The sequence below is a fragment of the Ceratotherium simum genome, chromosome 13, assembly GCF_057802395.1.
Source record: "Ceratotherium simum simum isolate JZ-2026a chromosome 13, ASM5780239v1, whole genome shotgun sequence".
NCBI lineage: Eukaryota > Metazoa > Chordata > Mammalia > Perissodactyla > Rhinocerotidae > Ceratotherium > Ceratotherium simum.
The window spans coordinates 40,650,699-40,678,089 of NC_141912.1; the positions used below are offsets into that span (position 1 = coordinate 40,650,699).

General features: G+C 37.4%; 1 protein-coding gene across 1 annotated transcript in view; it reads right to left on the reverse strand.

Annotated features, from left to right (window-relative positions):
* Nucleotides 1-27,391, reverse strand: part of KIF6 (kinesin family member 6) — a 376,398-nt gene that overhangs the window by 277,466 nt on the left and 71,541 nt on the right. Inside the window, 2 exon segments of the mRNA XM_014782562.2 lie at nucleotides 7,131-7,240; nucleotides 11,901-12,048. Of these exon segments, the coding sequence (XP_014638048.2) occupies nucleotides 7,131-7,240; nucleotides 11,901-12,048 (258 nt within the window).

Sequence of the window (27,391 nt, forward strand, 5' to 3'; positions counted from 1 at the left end):
CGGAGAACCCAACGCATCTCATCGCTTACCAGGCAAGATTGAAATGATCCATGTATGAGTCTGTTCTACTGGACTAGAGCCCTTCGAGGTCAGGAACAAGTACTCTCAGAGCCTTGCAGAGGGTCTGACACACAATAGACAGAGCTGAACTGGACTCAAAGCTTTGGCTCACACAAGAGGGTCCAGACGCCTGAAGAAGCCCAGAAACCGCAGTCTGCTCAAAGTTCAGATGGAATGCCAGGATACAACGCGGATCTCCTGGGCAAGAGCTCTGTACCTCCAGCTCTGATGTTTGATGGACTGAGATTGACATACTGATCTATCTTTTGGCAGACAAGGAATCTTGGGGAAATATCACAAAATCTATGCTAACCTCGGTTTAGTCATCCATAAAACATGGATTTTGATACCTACCTCCTTAAATGAGATAATGTACGTAAAGTCTTTAGCATAAGGACTCGCACACAATAGGTGCCCATCCCCCTCTTTGGAGAGATTTTCCTGGTATCTCTAAAAAGAACTTTCCCTAGGTGGATGAGGGAAAGGATTAAGGCAGACAACCTACATTAGAATCACCTGGAATGCTTATTATAAACATACTTGAATTTTATGGAGGTGGAGGCTAGGAATCTGCATTTTTAACAACCAGTCCAGGTGATTCTTATACATAGTTAAATTTCAAGCCACTGGATTATGGTGTCTTCCAATTTTGTCCCTCCTTTTTACTCCCATTGCCACCTAAATGGCCTTAATAATTTCCCACAACGCTCTGGGGTCTCTCTGACTCCTGTTCACCTCATTCCAGCCTACACACCACTGACTGATTTTTCTTCCTAAAAGGCAGTTCCAATCATCCCCTTGAATAAAATTCTCCAAGGGCTACACCTTGCCTGCCAAATCCTTGCATTCATACCTTTCCCGTCTCAATGTTCTGACCTATTCCCTTACTGTGTTCCAATCACACAGGTCTATCGACAGAACAAACTCTATACTTTTCAACTTCCCTACCTTTCTTTCCACATGAATGTCACATTCCACTGCCCCAAGTCCTACTCCTTCCCTCCAGGACTAATTCACGTGCAATCATCTCTATGAATCCTTTCCTGATCTCTTGACCTGATGTGATTTCTTTCTCCTTTAAGCCTTTGTCATTCTTTATGCGTCTTTACAATGTTTTTCATATTCCACCTTATGCTATTTTCTACTAGTTTTACCCACCGTGCTATGAGTTCCAGGAAAGCAAAGACTATGGTAGTAAACTCAGTGCCTAGCACAGTGTGTGGAACACAGTTGGATCTCAATAAATGGTTGATTAATAAACGAATGATTCCACATGACTAGACTGTAAGCCATGAGGGCAGACACTGTGCATTCATCTTTTTTGTAACTCATGTAGCACTTAGCAGTGTTTTATATCAAGTAGGTATTAGAAATGTGGTGAATTAAATTTAAATCTGTCAACTTTTTTTTTCCTTTGATGACAAATTATTTAAAAAACACAACACAGCCAAGATTTCAATACTGGATGCTGGAGTTTACTGACTTTTTTTCTAACAGTAATAACCATGACCATCTTTGGAACCTTAAATGGAATATGCATCCCTATTTAGGAACACTAAAATTACACTAAAGTAAGGTGACTGTTTTCCCTACGGTTAAGAGCATACTATTTCACTTCATGAGACATACTTAGATTCTAACTACATTCCCTTTATAGCATATGACATAAGGAGCTTTCCAAAATGGAAGTTCTATTTTCATTTCAATTACTAAACACAGAACAGATTTAATACATATATGCATGCGTATGCATATACTTGTCATATAAATATATAGCCAATTTCTTTTAATTAAACTTTTGTTTGGTGGTAATTGTAGATTCACATGCAGCTGTAAGAAATAATGCACAGAAATCTCGAGTACCCATTACCCAGTTTATCCCAATGGTAACATCTTGTAAAACTGTACTAAAACATCACAGTTAGGACATTGGCATTGATACAATCCACTGATCTTATTCAGATGTCCTAGTTTTGCTTGTACTCATGTGTGTGGGTGTGGGTGTGTGTATTTAGTTCTATGCAATTTAATCACATGGGTAGTTTTATGTATCCACAGCCACAGTCAAGATACAGAATAGTCCACCACCACAAGGATCCCTCAGTGGCCTTGTACAACTATTCCCACTTCCCTTCCTAACTCCTGTCAAACACTAATCTGTTATCTATAATATTGCCATTTAACGAGTACTACATAAATGAAATCACATAGCATATAATCTTTTGGGATTGGCTTTTTTCTCTCAGCATCATTCCCTGGAGATTCATTCAAACTATTAAATGTATCAATAGTTCATTCCTTTTTTTTTGGTTGCTGTTTTATTAACTAAAGGTCCATAGCTTACCTTAGGGTTTTCTCTTTGTGTTACAAATTCTATGGGTTTTGACAAATGCATAATGTTATGTATCCACCATTACAGTACCATTTAGAATAGTTTCACTGCCCCAAAAATCCTCTGTGCTCTTCACCTATTCATCCCTCTACCCTTCCCCTCCTCAACCACTGGGACCACTGATCTTTTCACTGTATCTATGGTTCTGCCTCTTCCAGAATGTCATATAATTGGAATCATATAGTATGCAGCCTCTTCATACTAGCTTTTAACAGCTGGCAATATGCATTTAAGGTTGTTCCATGACTTTTCACGGCTTAATAGCTTGTTTCTTTTTATCGCTAAATAATATTCCACTGCATGGATGTACCACAGTTTGTTTTTCTATCTGCCTATTGAGGGACATCTTGGTTGTTTCCAGTTTTTGGCAATAATGAATAAGGCTGCTATATCCATTCACGGGCAGGTTTTTGCGACAGAAGTTTTCAACTCATTTGGTTCAACACCTAGGAGTGTGATTGCTGGATCATATGATAAAACTACGTTTGGTTTTGTAAGAAACTAGAAATTGTCTTCCAAGGTGGCTGTACCATTTGTATCCCCACCAGCAATGAGTGAGAGTTTCTGTTTCTCTACATTCTTGCCAGCGCTTGGTATTGCCAGTTTTTTGGATTTTAGCTATTCTAATAGGTGTGCTGTGGTATCTCATTGTTTTAATTAGCAATTCCCTAGTGACAGATGACGTTGAGCATCTTTTCATATGCTTATTTGCCATCTGTATATCTTCTTTGGTGAGGAATCTGTTCAGATCTTTTACTCATTTCTTAATTGGGTTGTCTGTTCTCTTATTGTTGAGTTTTAAGAGTTCTTTGTATATTTTAGATGCAAGTCCTTTATCAGATATGTGTTTGGTAAATATTTCTCTCAGTCTCTGGCTTCTCTTTTTATTCTCTTGACAGTGTCTTTCAGAAAGCAAAAGTTTTAACTTTAATAAAGTTTATTCTTATCTGTTTTTCCTTTCACAGATCATGCTTTTGGCGTTGTATCTAAAAACTCATCGCCAAATGACTATAGTAACATTTGTAAAAAGCAATTGACTTTAGTCTGGTGCCATATATCTATAAAGTCCATATATATATATATGGGGTCAAATGTATATATTGCCATTTGTCCCTCAAATGGATGACTGCAAGAGAGAACCAAGGTCAACAGACATTTTGCCTACTATTTTTGGATGATATTCAGAGTGGGACATTCCAGCTCACAACAATGAAACCAGTCAACCAGACAGACAAGATTTCAGAGTTAGAGCTTGCTCTAGTTCAAGAGTGTGTAAAACCAGATTAACAGTGCATACTCTTAGCCCAATCCAGGCATAGCAAAAATCACATTCCATTATAAAGAATTACTTTATAATCTTAGTATAAAGCAAACCCTCTAAAATCCTCAGAAAACTAGCAGACCGAATACCAGTCAAATCTCATTATCCCCACACCAAAAGAGTATGCATTTCTTGAGTTGTTTTATTATAGTATTGAATATATTTGAAGTAAATAGGCTATATTCCTAGGATATGGGAATATTCTTTCTCAATGAGATTCTTCTCATTTTTATTTTAATGAGATTTTTTTGTCATGTAATTATAGTACAAAATGTAAGATAAGAACATCTTTTGGACCACTTTTATATGCATGTATGTGTGTGTGTGTGTGGGGGGTTCACTGAAAACATCTGTTTTGTAACTGAGGTCAATTCTGACTTGAGTCAGTGAACTCATTCACCAACAAGAAGATAGAGCTGCTAAAGAAGGAGCAGTAGTTTAAGATAGAAAGCTAGCAACATCCACAGAGACAATCTGACCAACACTGAGAACCATTACTAAACGGCAGGCATGCTGGGAAATGCAGAGACATAGAGTGAATTAAGGCATTGTCCTTGTTCTCAAGAGGCTTAAGGCTCTTTTCTAGGAGGACAATAGAAAATATCTAAACCACTTGTTATTCTTTTGTGAAGGAGAGAAGAGTCACCAAATAAGGCCTATACTGTGAGGTCACCAATCTTTGAACTCTAGACATTGGAGGTTGGAAGGTTTTTAAATATTATATCATCCAATGCCCAGATTTTATTGACAAACAGAAACCCAGAAAAGTAGAAAAATATATCTAAGATTGCAGGGTTGAACTAGGACCCAAATTTCCTGACTTCTCTAATCAAGTGCTCTTTCCTCTACATTACACAATCTCTCTTAGAGTTCAAGGGACTTTTCTCATTCCTAATTCTTCCCAAAGTTGGGCTGCATCTAATTATGTAAATTATACTCAGATTCATAGAGGTCATGCTGTTTTCCCTTTATACTGTCATCTTCAAAAAGTCCACTTCACAGTTTCAATTTAACAGATGAGTTTTTTAAATATTAAGGACTTACTTTGGCCTAGGTGGTAGACAGACTACCAACGCAAGTAGGGCATACTTCCTAGCTCTGAGGAATTTATCATAAATGTAAACATCTAGTACAGTATTCTTACACACCCAAGTTATACATGTGAAACTCATCATCACCACCCAATCAGGTTTCCTAATGGAAATCTCCTTTTAGGTCAATGACTTCTTAATTCTCTAGGCCCCATGGCAAAATCTTGAATCTGTTTTTGCTACTCTGGCATGAAAGTGAGAGTATCTGGTTTTTGGTTTTTTTTTTCTTCATTTTGTGAGGAAGATTAGCCCTGAGCTAACATTCAATGCCAATCCTCCTTTTTTTTGCTGAGGAAGATTGGCCCTGGGCTAACATCCATGCCCATCTTTCTCTACTTTATATGGGATGCCACCACAGCACGGCTTGACAAGCTGTGCATTGGCGCCCGCCCAGGATCCGAACCTGCGAAATCCGGCCTGCCGCAGTGGAGCGCGCGCACTTAACTGCTATGCCACCGGGCCGGCCCCAAGAGAGAGTATCTGGTTTTTAATCCTTGTCCTACCGTCAACCAATTAGTTTTGAAATCCTGGGCAAGTCGTACCTCTCTGGGCTCACCCTTCTCAATTAGTAAAATGAGGAGAGCACCAATCGGCTATGATTCACCTTCTTTCCAAATCCAAGGTGATAGGCATAATCAATATATTTTCTTTCTTTTTTTTATTTTGCATATCTCTCGGATTTATCTCTCTTCCTCCATGTTCATCATAACCAAGCCCTTCATTCCTGGATTACTACTAAGCAGGCTTCAAGCTCTTCAGTATAGATGTAACTTGTTAAAAGCAACATTAAGCAAGATTTAGCCTAGAGGTATATAGGTTACACTGGAGGCTAGAAAATGAATTAAGAAGCCTATGAAAATAAAGATCAATCTCACACCCAAAACCTGTCATTCAAGTCCCTCAAAAGCTGGCTTCAGTTGGCCTTCCCGTTTTTATGTCACATGACTCCTCAACACCGGCCTTTCTGACCACACCTTCACGTCCTAATGCTGTTGTTTCCATCCTTCCTATGAGGAAACTTTTACCTTTTCATAAACGTAATTCCAATAGTTTCTTTAAGACCAATTGCTTCCATGGAGTCAGTAATCTTTCCTTTCTCTTAATTCTTATACAAATATTTAGAGTACCAACAATAATCCTCTTTCCTAACTCCCTCTAATGAATATTGTTAGCATAAAAGGGATGATATATAAAAACTCTCAATCAACATTAATGGAAGAAGGCATATAAAGGTGATGTAAAGAGTATAACTTATTTTCTTTATTATTTCTTCTTCTTTCCTTTGCAAATTAAAATAAGCAACCAGTTGGGGCTGGCCTTGTGGTCTAGTGGTAAAGTTTGGTGTGCTCTGCTTCAGTGGCCTAGGTTTGGATCCTGGGCACGGACCTACATCACTTGTTAGTGGCCATGCTGTAGTGGCAACCCACATACAAAATAGAGGAAGATTAGCACAGATGTTAGCTCAGGGTGAATCTTCCTCAGTGGAAAAAAAAAAAAAAGCAACTGTTTGTTGATCCTTTTGGTAGAGGATTAATATGTATTTTTAAATTGTTTTAGAATATTTAAATAGGAAGAATATTAAAATATATTTCCCTGGCTCTAGCAACTTCTGATATATGAAAGACATCTGGACAAATGTATATGAACTGTTACCAATTAATATATGTTTAATTTAGGGATCTATTCAAACAAGCAGTGAGTAATGTTATATAAATGCTGGCAGGGTAACTTACTCCACTAATAGATAAGCTCCGAAGACTCTATACATATTTCGGTCATGAAACAATCAGTGCCAGTCTGACCAAATGATTGTCATTGTTAGTCTTAATAAGACTAGAGAAACATTTGCAGAAAACTTAAAGTTTTATTTTCTCTTTCAGATTCTCTTATTGCTAACCCTAATTTGAATACCTCCTTCAGAGAGAGGCCACAATTAGAGGAGTAAAAGGATTTCATGTGGCAAGAACAAACAGTGTTGTCACATCCCATCAACCCTCTCGGCACCCACTCTCCGAGAACATTCACTGCATTCTCCTGTGCTCCAGAAGAGATTTTTCCAAGACATGAATTTCAAGCAATTTTAGTTCCCATCACTACTGTCTGTTTGTCATAACTGAAAAAAATATCCATTATATTACAAAAAGATTCGTTATCCAGTATTTGTTAATTACGATTGAGACCAGAAACATACAAAGTTTCAAAGAAAACAATTGAGGAGAACATCTGAAAGTAATTTTCCCCCATTCCTTGTTGTTCTGCTACTCACGGCAAGTCTTCCAAACTGGAGGCTTCATGTCTTGGATCCAACAGATCATAACCACATTCATTGTAGATTTCCAAATAGGAAATGTGTGTTGTATATATTTTGCCGCTGTCCTGATTGGAAAAGGGAAAGATATTATTTAATGGCTATAAATAACAATTCAGCTTAGAGGAAGATGAACACATTTATCACTGTAGTTTCCTCTCAGTTTCTCTCCTTTTCTTCTCTCTCACTTTGTATGGTTTACATTTTCAGTTCGTGACACTTTCAAGTTGCCAGTTACCATATGCATGAAGCTTTTTTTTTTTAATGGCCAACACCCATGATTACAAGCAACTTCAGTCTGTTATTTTTTATTGTTCCACGTTATATATAAAAAGTCAATATACACTTAAATGAGCCAACTTGGTTGCAGAACTGTATAACACACCATTTTTTACTTTCCAGACCAAAAAAAAAAGGCTACTAGGAAAAAACAAACTTACATTCTGTGAACAATCTATTCATAAAAGAACACAGCATTGTTACTTTGGTTTAAAAACTCCAGTAGCAAAAGAACTTCCATCTTTAATCATATTTTTCACTTTTCTAATATTTGAATTTTCTGATGACATACATGGATAACAGACACTAAATAGATAAAGGAAAGTAAATTCCAGAGGACAAAATAGTTTAGATCGATCAGGTAACAGTAAGAGTGGACATTAGCAGTTCACTGCCTATGCCTTGTCTGTTGGGTTAATTTTCTTGGGGCCACTAGCAAATCAGGGATATTCAGTTAAAGATGAGAGGAAGGCATTTTCTGCAGGTCAGTGCTGAAATGACACAGGCACCAATGAAATTAGGATAAAAGTCAAGGTAATTGGTCCTAGTCTCAGTTCTGCCTTCAGACAAAAAGGACCCACTCCCTCTGGGATGGAATAAAACAGGGAATTTTTTCAGTGCTTGAGAAAATTCCAAGTTCAGTTTTCAATACAAATATCAAATAACAGCACCTTATTCCTCTTTCTCCCAAAATACAAATGTTTCCATTTCTGCAAATATTATCCTGCTTCTCATCAGAGGAGAATATATTTGCGTTTTGTGGCAAGAAGTTCAGCAGGTTTTCAGAGTGGATACTCACAGATGACCTTCCTGACCAATTCTCACCCATATCTAAGACAATTCATTTAACAGGTGTTATTCAGAGGGAGACAGGACCAAGACATAGAAAGGAGGAGAGAATGCAGATCTGCAAAGCCAAAGCTGGAATCCTAGTCCTACTAGCTAGGAGCCCATACCATGTGAGGCCTCAGTTTCCACACCCATTAAAGTGGGGAAGTTGGAGAATGAATCCCTATGTGTTCTTCAGATTAAAATTAATATGATTCTCTAAAATGGCTCAAACTATTCAAATAAAGACAGTACCATTTCACAAAAACAAAACAGTACATGAAAAATTAAGGCAACTCTCAGCCAGCACACAACTATAGCAAAACACTCAAGCCACAGCTGAAATTCCACATTCTGATATTCTATGGTGACAGCATGGAGGGAATCTCTACTAAGCAAATTTCTCCCAAACAAATGCTGGAAATCCTGCTGATGTGAGTGACTCTGGCTGCTCATCATGACAAGTGGTCTATCAATTTCATTAGCATCCTAGTTTAGTAAAGGCATCATTTCAACATAATTCTTTGGGTTGCAGCTTGGCTTACTGCAGGTGTCAGAGACTATAAATACTAGACAGACTCTGTGTGGCCTTTAGTCTAATCCAGTGTTTCCTAAAATATTCCATGAAATACTCATGGGGAAAAAGCATTCCACGGTCAACATATATACTGTTCTTCTCTGGAAGATTCTCAGAGCACGTTAAAGGTTATGAGGGATCATTTAGAAACACCCTGAGATCCTGTTTAAAACAACATATTCCTAAAACTTATCTGAACATATCTGAAACATCCCATAGATTATGGTTCATGATTTTAGCATACAGTTCTGAGCTCATCTTAGCATTGGACAAAACTGGGTTTGAATACTGGATCTGCCATTTAAACTGAGTGATCCTCCACCCTTATCCTCAGTTCTTTAACTATGAAAATGGGGATAATTACTCTTATCTTGCAAAACTGTTGTGACAGAGAAATAAGGTTCTGTATTTAAAATCCTACCACAATGTATGGCTCATAACAGACACCAATAAATCATTGCCACTGCTGTTATTATTGCTGTTTTTATTGTTTTTATTATTATTTCTAAAAGCCTCCCAATGGAGAATTCAGTATATGAATATAAAAGGAAAGAAAAAGAAAAGCAAAAAAACCAAGCCAATTTCTATATTTGTCTGCAGTACAGAAATTAGAAGAAATCATAAAAAGTCAGGAAAATGGCAGGCCCACTGCCCTGAGATGATAGGGATAATGCCTTTGGCTCCTCTAGCTTCTGCGTTTTCTGGGCTTTTATTGGAATACACACTTAAAATTCACTGGGCTATGTGGCAAGCTACCTTTCCTTATTACTCCTTCTTTAGTGTTTAGGATTGCCAGACTATAATATAACACACATGTTTCCTGCAGACAGCCTTTTCTCCTGCCCCAAAACAAGTTTGAACTTCACAATAATGAGCAGTGATTTCTAAAATAAACGGAATCAATTTTCTTCTTTTAAAATCATTGAAAATGTGCTCCTATCACACTCACCGGCATTCTGGGACCCAGTATGCACTGGGCTCTTAGTTTATCTTGAAATAAATACTTTGCATAAGTCAAATGTTTCCTTTAAGAATTCTGGAGAGCTCCATATGGCCCTTTAAAGCAATCAGCTGGGGGCATCTGAGTACGTCTGCATTTTCCATCTATACAATGTGGACAAACTTTATGATGAACTTCAAGTTGCCTCTGACTTGCTGCACAGCAGTTCAGTTTGATTATATGAATGTGTTGTGCCCCATCGTACAAATCTGCCCATTTTCGAAGAATTGTCCTGGCTACAAAGTGGTCCTACGGTCTCTCTCCAAGTCAGGAAGGTATTTAGAATCATTCAGAATGAAATGGGGTTTAGAGTAATGTCATTGACAAACACATATAAAACAATGAACTCAAAAGATGGTAGGTACTTGGGATATATTTAGACATTTAGAACTGTATTTTGCTAACTGTATTTGGTAAATAAAATTTAGACGAAATTTTAAGAGGGACAAATATATTTTATATTAGGAAAGGATTTGTTTATTCTGTTTAACTTAATCAGGAGAATTGGCTTTACTTATCTTGAGTTTCAAAGAGTTCTTTGAAATTGGCCAGAAATCACTTGGCCATGTGCATATATATATGTGGATAGCAATGGCTGTGGCACTGTCATGTATTGAGCATCTACTATGTGCCAGGAACTGGACAATGTCTTTGAATGCAGTTTGTTCAGCTTTCACAGGAATGCCACAGGCCTGAGACATTAAGTCACTCCCCAAGGCCACATGTTGGAAGTAGTACACTTTCTCAGCGCCAGGTTGGCCTGCACCAACCTCAGAGATCTTTCCAAGACAACAAGGTTCCATATTAGCCCACAGCAACAAAAACTATTCAAAATTATATTCCCAGTTTGTGAAATCTGGGGAAAAACAAAACAGCTAATGTCAGAAATAAATGCGTATATGAAAAGAAGGAATTTGGATCCAACATATACACTATACTCAACCCTTTCTCGTCCAAATTTTCTGGCATGCAGAGATGGCATGCTTGAGCTAATGAGAGATGAGCTGAACTAAGGGGTAATTGCTACTTTGTGGATGGAAATGAGAATTATGCAGATCTCAGCAATTTCTTCTCATCTTTGCATCTCAAAATGCAAACAGCATACAGTCGAGAAATTTTGGAATGACTGGTACACTGACCTGTTTAGGAAATTTGTTATACAGAATTAATACAACCACAGAATTGCTGGAACTAGTAGGAACGCTGGAGATCCTCTGGTACAATTCAATTCCTACCTTCACAGAGGGGAGAAATGAAACTCAGAGAAGTTAAGTGACTCATCGAACAGAATTTGTTTAAATAACAACCAACAAAATAAAGCCATTCTGAGATACAGAGGTGGTGTATGTAGAGGTAAAAAGCACAGAGTTTGGCATCACACAGACCTGGGATAGACCTCCAGATCAGCTGTTTATAAGGACCCAGAGAAAGATATTTAATTCAAGACTCAGTGTTCCCAACTATAAAATGCGGATAAGGATCCCTACCTTGTTAGCTATATTACATGTTGTATTAAATACTGATAAAACAACAGGCTCTTGGAGCTACACGATAAATGATGCATATAATATAGATAGGGAACTCTTCTTTATAATAATATTAATTGCATGGGATTTTACTCTGGTAAATTCCTCTGGGCTTCTATTAAAAATGTGAAAAAGGTATAGTCACATTATCCTATTCAGTACTTTAGTAGCTAAAGTAAAGGTCCGTTTTGGCAAAAGGATATTCTTTGGTTTCTTAATGAGAAATATAAGATATTAGTTGGCAAAATGTACCATCTGTTATTTTAACCTCCATGAGTGTATTAGAAGGACTCCCTCTGAGCATTTGCTGAAACAGCATCACTTTAATGAGAAGCACCTTCTTAATTTCCACTTCTTCAGCAAAATTCCAAACTTTCCTTAAATGTAAAGGCCATAGTTATTATACAATAGTACTTCCTCATTTAGATACAATATAATAAAATGTCACAATAAATTCTCCACCCGCAGTAAATTTCTGCTGAATATATCGAATATAAAATGAACTTGAAGTTTCATACCTTTTGTAGTTGCTCAAAAATGTACGACAGTGTCCTTGGGATAATGCCTCTGTCACTGTAGCGCTCTGCACCACCCGTGATGGTGAACGTCTTACCGCTGCCTGTCTGCCCATATGCAAAGATGGTGCCATTGTAACCTGCCAGGACACTACACAAAGAAATGGCACACTTTCAGTATCAACATGGCTGATTGCATTTGTATTAAGCGACTCATATTCTAATAGCAATCTGATTCAACATCATTTGAAAAGACATTTATAGAAATATCTATAGAAATATTTATACATGTGACTATCTAGCTGGAAATTACTTTTTTATCCAGGAGTATCAGCACATCGATCATTTTCTCTAAGAAAGAATCCATAATTCAAATGGATTTAAATATTTTTTTATTTGAATAAAATTTTTACTTTAGTTTTATATCTACAGAAAAGTTGTAAAAATAGTCTGGAGAGTTCACACATACCCCACATCTAGTCTCCCCTATGGTTAATATTTTATATTAGTATTGTACATTTGTCACAACTAATGAACCAATATTCATATATTATTACAAACTTTATTGAAATTTCCTTGGTTTTTACCTAATGTCTTTTCCTTTTTTTTCCAAGCTTTACTGAGATATAATTGACATATAACATATGTAAGTTTAAGGGGTACAATGTGATGATTTGATACATGTATATATTGTGAAATGATTACCACAATAGGCTAGTAAACACATCCATCACCTCACAGAATTACCTTTTTTTGTGGTGATAATATCTAAGTCTTACTCTCTTAACTTTCAAATATATGGTACAGTATTGTTAACTACAGTCACCACGCTGTACATTAGATCTCCAGAACTTAGTCATCTTATACCTGGTGGTTTATACTCTTTGACCCACATCTCCCCATTTCCCCCACACTCTAGCCCCAGGCAACCACTCTATTTCCATGAGTTTGTTTTTTTAGGTTCCACATGTAAGTGAGAACATACAATATTTGTCTTTCTCTGTCTGACTTATTTAACTTAGCATAATGCTCTCAAAGTCCATCCAGGTTGTTGCAAAAGGTAGGATTCCCTTCTTCTCTACGGCTGAATAATATTCCATTGTATATATATATACCACATCTTTACCATTCATCCATCGATGGACACAGGTTTTTCCTTGCCTTAGCGATTGTAAATAGTACTGCAATGAACATGCAGGTGCAGATATCTCTTTGAGAGAGTGACTTCATTCCCTTCGGATATATATACCCAGAAGTGGGATTGCTTGATCACATGGTACTTCTATTTTTAATTTTTTGAGCTACCTCCATACTGCTTCCCATAGTAACTGCACCAATTTACATTCACCAACAGTGCACGAGGGTTCTCTTTTCTTCACATCTTTGACAATACCTGTTGTCCCTCACCTTTTTGATAATAGCCATCCTAACAGGCATGAGGAGATACTTTACTGTGGTTTTGATTTGCATTTCCCTTATGATTAGAGATGTTCAACACCTTTTCATGTGTTGGTGAATGTATGTTTTCTTTGGAAAATTTTCTATTCAAGTTCTCTGCCCATTTTTTATTCAAATTGTTTTTTTGCTATCGACTTGTATGAGTTGCTTATATATTTCAGATATTCTCTTATCAGATGGACGGATTGCAAATATTTTCTCCCATTCCATAGGTAATCTTTGCACTTTGTTGATTGCTTCCTTTGTCGTACAGAAGATTTTTAGTTTAATGTAGTCACATTTGTTGATTTTTTATTTTGTTGCTTGTGCTTTTGGTGTCAGATCCAAAAAATCATTACTAAGACCAATGTCAAGGAGCTTTTAACCTATGTTTTCTTCTAGGAGTTTTACCGTTTCAGGTCTTAAATTCAAGTCGCTAATCCACTTCAAGTTAATTTTTGTGAGTGGTGTAAGACACGGGTCCAAATTCATTCTTTTGCATGTGTATCCAGTTTTCCCAACATCATTTATTGAAGAGATTATCCTTTCCCCATTGAATATTCTTGGCTTACTTGTCAAATATTAGTTGACCGTATATGTGTGGGTTTATTTCTGGGCTCTTGATTCTGTTCCATTAGTCTATGTGTCTGTTTTGTTTGTTTATTTGTTTGTTTGTTTTTATCTTGTATCTTTTGCTTTAAGCCCGTATAAATCTTTTTTGGAGAAAAGTTGGACTTAAAAAAAAAATTTTATTGAGGTATAATTGACATATAACGTTATACTGGTTCAAGTGTACAACATAACAATTCGATGTTTGTATACATTGCAAGATGATTACCACAATAAGTCTAGTTACTATCTGTTACCATACAAAGTTAACTTTTAGGATTTACTCTCTTAGCAACTTTCAATTATGCTCTTCAATATTATTGATTATTGTCACCATGCTGTACATTACATCCCCTTGATTTATTTATTTTAAAACTGGAAGTTTGTACCTCTTAACTCCCCTCATACATTTCACCCACTCCATAACACACCTTGCCTCTGGCAACCACCTTTCTGTTCTCTGTAGCCATGATTTTTATTTTGCTTTGTGTGTTCATTTGTTTTGTTTTTTTAGATTCCAAATATAGTGAAATCATATGGTATTTGTCTTTCTCTGTCTCACTTATTTTTCTTAGCATAATTTCCTCAAGGTCTCTCCATGCTGTCACAAATGGCAAGATTTCATTCTTTTTTATGGCTGAGTAGTATTCCACTGCATATATATATAAACACACCAAGGCTTCTGTAATCTATTCCTCCACCGATGGACACTTAGGTTGTTTCCATATCTTGGCTGTTGTAAATAAGGCTATAATGAACATACAGGTGCATACATCTTTTTAAATTAGTGTTTTTGTTTTCTTGAGGTAAATACCTAGGAGTAGAACTGCTAGATCATATGGTAGTTCTATTTTTAGGTTTTTTGAGGAACATCCATACTGTTTTCCATAGTAGCTGCACAAATTTACATTCCCTCCATCAGTGCACCAAGGTCCCCTTTTTTCAACATCCTCACTAACACTTGTTATTTCTTGTCTTTTTGATGATAGCCATTCCAACAGGTATGAGATATCATCTCATTGTGGTTTTGATTTGTATTTCCCTGATGATTAGTGACGTTGACCGCTTTTTCACGTGCCTGTTGGCCATCTGTACATCTTCTCTGGAAAACTGTCTATTCAGATCTTCTGCTCAGTTTTTATTTAGACTGTTTTTTTGCTAAGTTTTATGAGTCCTTTATATATTCTGGATATTAACCTCTTATCAGATATATGATTTGCAAATAGTTTCGCCTATTCAGTAGGTTGTCTTTTCATTATGTTAATGGTTTCCCTTGCTGTGCAGAAGCTTTTAGTTTGATGTAGTCTCACTTGTTTATTTTTGCTTTTAGAGTCACATCTAAAAATTCACCACCAAGTCTGATGTCAAGTAGCTTACCACCTATGTTTTCTTCTGGATGTTTTACGGTTTCAAGTCTTACATTCAAGTCTTTAATCTATTTTGAGTTAACTTTTGTGTATACTATAAGAGAGTGGTCTAGTTTCATTCTTTAGCATGTGGCTGCCCAGTTATCCCAACAACATTTATTAAAGAGACTGTTCTTTCCCCATTGCATACACTTGCCTCCTTTGTTATAAATTAATTGACCATATACGTGTGGGTTTATTTCTGGGTTCTCTGTTCTGTACCATTGTTCTATGTGTCTGTTTTTATGCCAAAACCATATTGTCTTGATTAGCATAGCCTGGTAATATAGTTTGAAATCAGGGAGCGCGATGTTTCCAGATTTGTTCTTCTTTCTCAGTATTGCTTTGGCTATTTTGGTCTTTTGTGGTTCCATATACATTTTAGGATACTTTGCTCTATTTCTGTGAAAATGTCATTGGAATTTTGATAGAGATTGCATTGAATCTGTATATTGCTTTAGGTAATATAGACCTTTTAACAATATTAATTCTGCCAATCCATGAACACTGAATATCTTTCCATTTCTTTGTATCTTCTTCAATTTCTTTCATCAATGACTTATAGTTTTCAGTGTACAGATCTTTCATCCCCTGGGTTAAATTTATTCCTTGGTATTTTATTCTTTTTTATGCAATTGTAAATGGGGTGGTTTTCTTAATTTCTCTTTCTAATAGTTCATTGTTAGTGTATAGAAATGCAACTGATTTTTGTATATTGTTTTTGTACCCTGCAACTTCCCTGAATTCATTTATGAGTTCTAATAGATTTTTGGTGGAGTCTTTAGGGTTTTCTATAGATATACACTCATGTCATCCACAAATAGTGACAATTTTACTTCCTCCTTTCCAATTTAGATGCCTTTTATTTCCTTTTCTTGTGTAATTGCTCTGACAAAAATTTCCAATACTATGTTGAGTAAAAGTGGAGAGAGTGGGAATCCTTGTCTTGTTCCTGATCCTAGAGGAAAAGCTTTCAGCTTTTCACAATTGAGTATGATGTTAGCTGTGGGCTTGTAATATATGGCCTTTATTATGTTAAGGCATGTTCCTTCCAAACCCACTTTGTTAAGAGTTTTTATCATAAATTGATGCTGAATATTGTCAAGTGCTTTTTCTGCATCTTTTGAGATGATCATATGATTTTTATCCTTCATTTTATTAATGTGGTGTATCACATTGATTGATTTGTGGATTTTGAACCATCCTTGCATCCCTGGAATAAATCCCACTTGATCATGGTGTATGATCCTTTGTACAGTTGAACTTGGTTTGCTAATATTTTGTTGAGGATTTTTGCATCTATGATCATCAGGGATATTGGACTATAATTTTCTTTCTTTGTGATGTCCTTCTCTGGTTTTGGTATCAGGGTAATGCTGGCCTCATAAAATGAGTTCGGAAGCATTCCTGATTCTTCAATTTTTTGGACAAGTTTGAGAAAGATAGGTATTAAATCTTTTAATGTTTCATAGAATTCACCAGTGAAGCCATCTGGTCCTGGACTTTTGTTTTTTGGGAGGTTTCTGATTCCTGATTCAATCTCCTCACTAATAATTGGTCCATTCAGATTTTCTATTTCTTCATGATTCAGTCTTAGAAGATTGTATGATTCTAAGAATTTACCCATTTCTTCTATATTGTCTAATTTGTTGGTGTATAATTGTTCATAGTGGTCTTTTATGATCCTTTGTATTTCTGTGGTATTAGTTGTAATTTCTGCTCTTTCATTTCTGATTTTATTTGAGCTCTCTCTTTTTTTCTTTGTAAATCTAGTGAAAGATTTGTCAGTTTTGCTTATCTTTCCAAAGAACAAGCTCTTAGTTTCATTGATCTTTCCTATTGTCTTTTTAGTCTCTATTTCATTTATTTCCACTCTGATCTTTATTATTTCCTTCCTTCTGCCAAATCTGGGCTTCATTTTTTCTTTTTTTCTAGTTCCTTTAGATGTAAAGTTAGATTATTTGAGAATTTTCTTGTTCTTGAGGTAGGCCTGTATTTCTATGAACTTCCCTCCAAGAACTGCATTTGCTGCATCCCATAGATTTTGGTATGTTGTATTTTCATTTTCATTTGTCTCAAGATATTTCTTGATTTATTCATTGACTCAATGATTGTTCAGTAGCATGTGTTTAATCTACACATATTTGTGAATTTTCCAGTTTTATTCTTGTGATTTATTTCTAGTTTCATACTGTTGTGGTTGGAAAAGATGCTTGATATGATTTCAATCTTTTTAAATTTATTGAATTGGTTTTCTGGCCTAACGTTGATCTATCCTAGAAAATGTTCCATGAGCACTTGAGAAGAATGCATATTCTGCTGCTTTTGGATGGAATGTTCTGTTTATAGTTGTTAAGACCATCTGGTCTAATGTGCCAATTAAGGTTGATGTTTCCTCATTGATTTTCTGTCTGGATGATCTATCCAGTAATGTTAATGGGGTGTTAAAGTCCTCTGCTATTATTGTATTGCTGCCAATTTCTCCCTTTAGGTCTGTTAATATTTGCTTTATATATTTTGGTGCTCTTATGTTGGGTGCATGAATATCTACAAATGTTATATCTTCTTGTTGGATTGACCCCTTTATCATTGTGTAATGCCCTTTCTTGTATTTTATTAGTCTTTGTTTTAAAGTTTATTTTGACTGATATGACTATAGCTACACCAGTTTCTTTTCTATTCCATTTGCATGGGATATCTTTTTCTACCCCTTCAGTTTCAATCTGTGTGTGTACTTACATCTGAAGTGAGTCTCTTGTAGGTAGCATATAGATGAGTCCTTCTTTTTTATCCATTCAGCCATTCTATGTCTTTTGATTGGAGAATTTAATTCATTTACATTTAAAGTAATAATTGATAGGTATGTACTTATTGCCATTTTGTTAATTTTTTTCTGGCTGTGTTTGTAGTTCCTCTCTGTTCCTTTCTTCTTATCTTACTCTACACCCTTGTGGTTTGATGACTCTCTTTAGTGTTTTGTTTATATTCCTTTCTCATTTTCTTTTGTGTATTTATTATAGGTTTTTGTTTTACTGTTATCATGAAGTTCACATATAATATCCTATGTATATAATTGTCTATTTTAAGTTGATGGCAATTTAAATTTGAACTCATTCTAAAATTATATATTTTTGCTCCCCCTCTCTATATTTTATGTTTTTGATGTCATGTTTTATATCTTTTTATTTTATATCTCCCTTACCTAATTATTATAAAGTTTTAGTTAATTTTACTACTTTTGTCTTTTAACCTTCATACTAGCTTTATAAGTGATAAATTCACTACCTTTACTATATATTTACCTTTATGAGTGAGATTTTTACTCTCATATGTTTTCTTGTTATTAATTAGCACCATTTCTTTTCAGCTTAAAGAAGTCCCTTTAACATTTCTTGTAAGGCCAGTTTAATGGTGATGAACTCCTTTAGCTTTTGCTTGTCTAGAAAACTCTTTATCTCTCCTTCGATGCTGAATGATAACCTATAAGGGTAGAGTATTCTTGGTTGGAAGTTTTATCTTTTCAGCATTTTTAATAATCATGCCACTCCTTTCTGGCTTGCAAAGTTTCTGCTGAAAAATCTGCTTGTTGCCTTACAGGGGTTTCCTTGGATGTAACAAGTTGTATTTCTCTTGCTGCTTATAAGATATTCTCTTTATCTTTTTTTTTTCCCCCCAAAGCCCTAGTAGATAGTTGTATGTCATAGCTGCACATCCCTCTAGTTGCTGTATGTGGGACGTGGCCTCAGCATGGCCAGACAAGCGGTGCGTCGGTGCGTGCCTGGGATCTGAACCCAGGCCACCAGTAGCAGAGTGCGTGCACTTAACCGCTAAGCCACGGGGCCGGCCTGATATTCTCTTTATCTTTAACTTATGACATTTTAATTATAATGTGCCTTGGTGTAGATCTCTTTGGGTTCATCTTGTTTGGAACTCTCTGGGCTTCCTGGACCTGGATGTCTGTTTCCTTCCCCACGGCAGGAAAGTTTTAAGCCTTGATTTCTTCAAGTAAGTTTCTGCCCCTTTCTCGCTCCCTCTTCTGCTTCTGGGACCCCTATAATGCAAATGTTATTCTGCTTAATGTTGTCCCATAGGTCCCTTAAACTATCTTCACTTTTTTAAATTCTTTTTTTCTTTTTGTGGCTTTGTTTAAGTGAGTTCCATTGCTCTGTCTTCCAGATCGCTGACATGCCTTTCTGCTTCATCTCTTCTGCTGTTGAACCCCTCTAGTGTATCTTTCAGTTCAGTTATTGTATTCTTCTGTGACTTCCGTTTGGTATTTTCTTATATTCTTTCTTTGTTGAAGTTCTCACTATGTTCATCCATTCTTCTCCCAAGTTCGATGAGCATCTTTATGACCATTACTTTGAATTCTTCATCAGGTAGATTACTTATCTCTGTTTCATTAAGGTCTTTTTCTGACGTTTATCATCTTCTTTTGCTTAAAACATATTCCTTTGTTTCTTCATTTTGCTTGACTCTCTGTGTTTGTTTCTGTGTGTTAGACAAAACAGTTACCTCTCCTACTCTTGAAGGAGTAGCCTTATGTAGGTGATGAACCTTATCATTCCCCATTGCCCTAGTTCTTGGTTGTCTCTTGGTTGTGACTGTCTAAGCAGCCTGATTTATTCTTGATAGGCCCCTGTTGTTGAGGGTGTGCCAAGACCTGTCAGTGTCCCAGGGGAGGGATCTCATTTAGCACCTAGTTTCAGGCTGATTGGAAGCCAGACCCTCAGGCAGCTGATTTTAAAGTATGCAAATATATACAGTCCTGTGGGGTTGCAATCATAAAGTATGCAAATATATACAGTCCTGTGGGGTTGCAATCATAAATCCAGCCAGCCTCCAGACCAGAAGATCTGGAGGTGTCCTCTGGGCAACAGTGGAAAAAATCAGGGCTCTGAATGAGTGTATAAGTTCCTTTCTGGGAGGTACCAGTAAGCTATAGTGAAGCCAAGGGAGTGTGCAAGGATGGTGTCTTCCTGCTTACGTTCCCTGAGAGTGCCTCCATAGCTTCTAGATATGCATCAAATCTGAAGCCTGTCCTGCAGTCTGAAACTCCAGGACAAGTTAATAGGCCTTGTTCACAGGAAGACTAAGGGTGTGTTTCTGTCAGCTGTCTGTGCAGTGCCCTGGGGGTGGCAGCCTGCCAAGACCTGTCTTTCCAATTATTGTTACAGTCCCAGGGAGCCAAGGAATACAAGCCCCCATGGCCACCAGGGCCAGATAATGAAGGGGTGTCCCCTGTGTGGATTCTGTGCACCCACCAGCTTTAGCAAGGTAGCTGGAAAACGTAGGGGGCAGGGCAGAACCAATGGTTTCCGCAAAGCAGTGGGAAAATGCCTTGACTGTGCACACCCGCTGGTTTCAGCAACACAGCAGAAGAGTGCCTTGTCCGCATATGCCTACCAGCTTTAGCAAGGGATCGAGAGAATGCCATGACGGCTCATGCCAGCCAACCTCAGTTAGGGAGCAAGGGAACGCTGCAACTGCACACACCTGCCAGCTTCAGCAAGGCAGTGGAATAGTGCTCACCCCCACCGGCCTTATCAAGGCAGCAGTAGGGTGCCACATTTGCATGTGCTGGGCTAACTGGGTAGGAGAGTGCAAAAATGGCATCTGCTAGTGCCTCCATCTCTGGAGAGAGTTGCAACTGTCCCCTACCACTCCAGCAGATGCTTTAAGATTAGTAAACGCATCTCCTTCACATATAGTCTAGGCACTTTTCAAACTGCTGCTTATGCATTGGGTCCTGGGGTGAGTGAGACTGCATGGGAGCCCCTTAAAAGAAGACTCTCAGTTCCCTACAGCCCTTTAGGTCCTTTGGATGTAAGCCCTGTTGGTTTTCTAAGCCAGATATTTTGGAGGCTTGTCTCCAGGTGCAGGTCCCAAGGGTTGGTGTGCCTGAATTGGGGCACGAACCCCTCACTCCTCTGGGAGAAGCTCCAGACTTATGTGATCCTTCCCTATTGTGGGTCGCCACATGGGTGTTTGGCAAGATCACATCTTTCCTCTCCCACCTGTCTTGATGTGGTCCTTTTATCCTTTGTTGTGGAGGAGCAGTTCAGCACGTTTTCAGTTCTTTTTCAGATGGAATTTTTCCATACCTAAATATAGATTTGGTGTGTTCATGGGAGATGATTTCAGGATCTTCCTATGCCACCGTCTTGGACTGTCTCTCTGTTTTTTTTTTTATGCCAGTACTATACCATTTGATTACCATAGCTTTGTAATATAGTTTGAAATCAGGAAGTGTGATGTCTCCAGCTTTGTTCTTCTTTCTCAGTATTACTTTGACTGTTCAGGGTCTTTTGTGGTTCCTTACGAATTTTAGGATTGTTTATTCTACTTCTGTGAAAAATGCCATTGGAATTTTGATAGGGATTGCATTGCGTCTATCAATGGCTTTTGGTAGTATGGACATTTTAACAACATTAATTCTTCCAATCCATGAACATGGGCTATCTTTCCATTTCTGTCTTCTTCAATTTCTTTCATCAATGTCTTGTAATTTCAGGTGGACAGATCTTTCAGATCCTTGGTTAAATTTATTCCTAACTATCTTATTGTTTTTGATGTTATTGTAAATGGGATTGTATTTTTTATTTCTTTTTCAGATATTTTGTTCTTAGAGTATAGAAACACAACTGATTTCTGTATATTGATTTTGTATCCTGCAACTGTACTGAATTAGTTGATTAGTTCCAACAGTTTTTGAAGGAGTATTTAGGGTTTTCTATGTGTAAGATCATATCATCTGTAAACAGAGACAATTTTACTTCTTCCTTTCTGATTTGGATGACTTTTATTTCTTTTTCTTGCCTAATTTCTCTGGCTAGGACTTCCAGTACTATGTTGAACAGGAGTGGTGTAATTGGACACCCTAATCTTCTTCCTGATCTTACTGGGAAAGCTTTCAACTTTTCACCATTGAGTATGATGTTAGCTGTAGGTTTGTCATATATGGCCTTTATTTTGTTGAGGAACTTTCCTTTTATACTCCATTTGTTAATAGTTTTTATCATGAAAGGATGTTGAATTTTGTCAAATGCTTTTTTTGCACCTATTGAGATGGTCATATGATTTATATCTTCCATTCTATTAATGTGATGTATCACATTCATTAATTTGAATACATTGAATCTCCTATCCTTACATTCCAGGGATAAATCCCACATAAACATGGTGTAAGACCCTTTTAATATGCTGTTGAATTTGGTTTTCTAGTATTTTGTTGAGAATTTTTGCATCTATATTCAACAGAGATATTCACCTTTAGTTTTCTTGTAGTATTCTTATCTGGCTTTGGTATCAGTGTAACGCTGGCTTTGTAAAATAAGTTTGACAGTGTTCCTTCCTCTTCAATTTTTTAGAAGAAATTGAGAAGGATTGGTGTTAATTTTTTAAGTGTTTGGGAGACTTCACCAGTGAAACTATCTGTTCCTGGGCTTTTCTTTGTTGGGAGGTGTTTTTTTTTTTTTATTGTGAGGAGGATTAGCCCTGAGCTAACATCAGTGCCCATCTTCCTCTACTTTATATGGGATGCCACCACAGTGTGGCTTGACAAGCGATGCGTTGGTTGGCACCCGGGATCTGAACTCAAGAACCCCAGACTGCCAAAGCGGAGTGTGTAAACTCAACCACTACGCCACCGGGCTGGCCCCTGTTGGGAGGTTTTTGATTACTGATTCAATCTCCTTACTTATTGGTCTGTTCAAATATTCTACATCTTCATGATTCATTCTGGGTACATTGCATGTTTGTCAACATTTCTTCTATGTTATCTAATTTGTTGGCATATAATTGTTCACAGTACTCTCAAGATCCCTTGTATTTCTGTAGTGTCAGCTGTAACTTCTCCACTTTCATTTCTGATTTTATTTATTTGAGTCTTCTCTCTTTTATTCTTAGTCTAGCTAAAGGTTTTTCAATTTTGTTTATTTTTGTAAAAAAACAGTTCTTTGTTGATTTTTTCTATTGTTTTTCTGGTCTCTATTTTGTTATTTCTGCTCTGATCTTTTTTATTTCCTTCCTTCTCCTAACTTTGGGCTTAGTTTGTTCTTTTTCTAGTTCCTTGAGTTTTAAAGATCAGTTACTTGCGATCTGTCTTTTTCTTAGTGTAAGTGTTTATTGCTATAAACTTCCCTCTTAGCACTGCTTTTGCTGCATCTCATAGTTTTGGTATATTGTGTATCCATTTTTGTTTGTTTCAAGCCATTTTTTTAATTTCTTTTTTTATTTCTTCTTTGACCCATTGGTTGGTCAGGAGTGTGTTGTTTCATTTTCACAAATGTGTGTATCTTCTAGTTATCCTCCTGTTATTGATTTCTAGTTTCGTACCATGGGGGTTGGAAAAGATATTTAGTATACTCAATCTTATATTTGTTAAGGCATGTTTTTTGACCTCACATAGGATCTATCCTGGAGAATGTTCCACAGGTGCTTGAGAAGAATATGTATTCTGCTGCTGTTGGTGGGAATGTTCTGTATGTCTGTTAGGTCCATTTGGTCTAAGGTATAGTTCATATCCAGTTTTTCTTTATTGATTTTCTCTCTGGATGACCTATCCATTGTTGAAAGTGGGGTACTAAATTCCACTACTATTATTGTATTGTTGTCTCTTTCTCCCTTCAGATCTGTTAGTATTTGCTCAATATATTTAGGTGCTCCAATGTTGGATGCATATATATTTACAATTGTTATATCCTCATAATGAATTGACTTCTTTATCATTATATAGTGACTATTTTTGTCTCTTGTTATAGTTTTTGGTTTAAAGTCTATTTTGTCTGATAAGTATAACTACTTTTGCTTTCAGTTGATTTCCATTTGCAAGGAATATCTTTTTCCATTCTTTCATTTTCAGTCCATGTGTGTCCTTAAAGCTGAAATGAGTCTTTTGTAGGCGGTATATAGTTGGGTCTTGTTTTTTAATCCATTCAGCCACTCTATGCCTTTTGATTGGAGAATTTAATCCATTTACATTTAAAGTAATTATTGACAGGTGATGACTTACTAATGTCAAATTATCCGAAGCTTTCTGGCTGTTTGGTAGTTCCTTTGTTCCTTCCTTCCTCTTTTACTGTCTTTCCTTGTGAATTGATGATTTCCCTTGTGATATGCTTTGATTCCCTTCTCTTTGTCTTTCGTGTATCTCCTCTAGATTTTTGCCTTGTAGTTACCATGAGGTTTACATAAAACATCTTATAGATGTAACAGTCTATTTTAAGCTAATAATTTAACTTTAATCACATAGAAAAAGCTACCCATTTATTCCTCGTACCATATTTTATGTTTTTGATGACACAATTTACCCCTTTTTACATTAACAAATTATTATAGGTATAGTTATTTTTAATACTTTTGTCCTTTAAACTTTATACTAGCTGATTAACATATCACCATATTACAGTATTAGAGTATTCTGAATTTGACGACATACTCATCTTTACCAGTATGTTTTATATTTTCATATGTTTTCTTGTCACTAATTAGTGTCTTTTCATTTCAACTTGAAGAACTCCTTTCAGCATTTCTTGTAAGGCAGGTCTAGTGGTGATAAACTCCCAGCTTTTGCTTGTTTGAGAAAGTCTTTATCTCTCCATTTCTGAAAGGCAACTTTGCTGGGTAAAGCATTTTTGGTTGGCAGTTTTTTTCTTTCAGTACTTTGAATATATCATCCTAGTCTCTCCTGGCCTGCAAGGTTTCTGCTGAGAAATCTGCTGATAGCTTCATGGAGGTTCCCTTATTGTGAAGATTTTTTTTTCTTGCTGCTTTTAAAATTCTCTTTGTTTTTGTTTTAGAGTTTTATTTTAATGTGTCTTAGAGAAGATCATTTTGGTTTCAAATTTGGGGATGACCATTAGCTTCCTGAACATGGATGTCCAACTCTCTCCCTAGATTTGAGAACTCTCAGCCATCATTTCTTTCAATAAGTTTTCTGCCACCTTTTCCCTCTCTTCTCCTTCTGGGACTTTAATAATGGGTATATTGTTTCTTTTAATGGTATCCTATAATTCATGTAGGTTTTCTTCACTCTTCTTCATTCCTTTTTCTTTTTGCTCCTCTAAATGGATGATTTCAAATGATGTGTTTTCTAGTTAAATAATTCTTTCTTCTGCTTGGTTGAGTCTGCTATTGAAGCTTTCTAATGAATCTTCAATTCAGCCATTGTATTCTTTGACTCTAGGATTTATGTTTGGTTTTTAAAAAATGGTTTCTATTTCTTTGTTGACTTTCTCATTTTGTTCATGCATTCTTTTCTTAATTTCATTTGGTTGTCTATCTTTCTTTTCCTATAGTTCACTGAATTTCTTTAAGAGGATTATTCTGAATGCTTTGTCAGACAGTCCACAGATCTTCATTTCTTTAGGTTCAGTCATTGGAGCTTTATTAGTTTCCTTTGGTGGTGTCATGCCTGCATGAGTGGACTTGGATCCTGGGTTCACAGAGGCTGACCAGACTCTAGGGATCACTAGGGTGGGCCTGGCATCTGTGTCCACAGGGGCCAGTTTGGTGCTGGGACAGGCTGGGAGCCTGATTCACAAGAGCTGGCCTGGAGGCTGTAGCTAGAGGGCCAGTCTGGCACCAGGTCCAGCCTGGAGCCTTGGGCCATGAGAGTTAACTTATAACCTAGGGCCTCAGGGGCCAGCCTGGAGGTTAGGTCTGCAGGAGTCAGTGTGGCACTGGGGCAGGCCAGGAGCCTGGCTCGATGGGAGCTGGCCTGAAGGCTGGGGCCACAGAGACTGGCCTGGCATTGGGGTGGGCTGGCAGTGTGGGTGTGTGGGAGCCTGTTGGGAGCCTGGGGCCATAGGAGCTGCCCTGGGCCATGGGAGCTCGCCAATGCCAGGGTGGGCTGGGATCCTGGGTTTGCTAGACTCCACTGGGACCCTGGTGTCAAGAGAGCCACCTGGGGCCATGGGAGCAGGTGGGTGCTGGGGTGGGCCAGGGGCCTGGATTTGTGGCAATGTGCCAAAAGCCTAGTACTGTGAAGCTTCTTGGTGCCATGGAAGCCACCTTGGGCCATGGAAGCTGCCTGGGGCTACTGGAGCCAGCTGGTGCCAGGGTGGTCCAGTATGGGAGTCCACAGTAGAGTCAGGTGCTCACTTCACTCTCCTCCTAGGGGGAGGGTGTCTCTCTCCACTCTGGGCTGCCTAGGCTTAGGGGAGGAGTGATGAAGTAACATGAATCTACCTTTCCTACCCTCTTCAATGTGTCTTTTCTTTTTTTCTGTACTTCACCTAGGTGTAATTCCCCACCTGGAATATTTAGGTCCTGCGAAGGTATTTTTGTGCATGGACAGTTGTTCAAATTGATGTTTCTGGGAGGAGATAGGTGCTAGAAATTCCTATACCACCATTTTGCTGATGTCACTCTCCTAATTAAATATTTTCTTTATCTTTAGTATTTTGGGCTTGAATCAGACAATACACTGAAGACAAAAAGTCCTGGGGAAACAGCTGTATCTTGGCAAACTGCAAACCTGATACCTGGTACCTCATGTGGTGAATCCTCACAACAGTAGTCACCTTCTAGAACACCAAGTACACACGGTTTGCCACTATGTACCTTGTAACGTAATTCCCTAATTTAACATCCAGCACCAGCTGTAAATCCTCTAGGAATTCCCCTCCTCAATTTTCTTGGAATGCCTTTTTGGTAGAAGGTGCTGGTCCATATGTGCTCTTTAGCTCTGCAAAGCTGCTTTTGATTTGATGGTAATCTTAAGAACCCCGGATCTTCTCAGCCTTTGCAGACCACCACCCGTAATGGAGGCTTTTAACAATATGCATGGGATGATTCAGACTTTCACAATTGGGTCTTCTCTCTACACTATGCAGAAGAACAAACTATTGTAGTTTTACTTTATTTTTTGTTACAAGTGGCTCCTTGATCTCTTAGATGTTTTCATCCAACCAGCTACGAAGATGTACCCACATTGTGAACGGATTTTTGATAGATGGTTCCTCTGAGAATCACCCCTCATTGTTCACACTGGGACTCCTGCTCCAATACTTCTGCCAAGATACTGTCCACAGTTCTTTC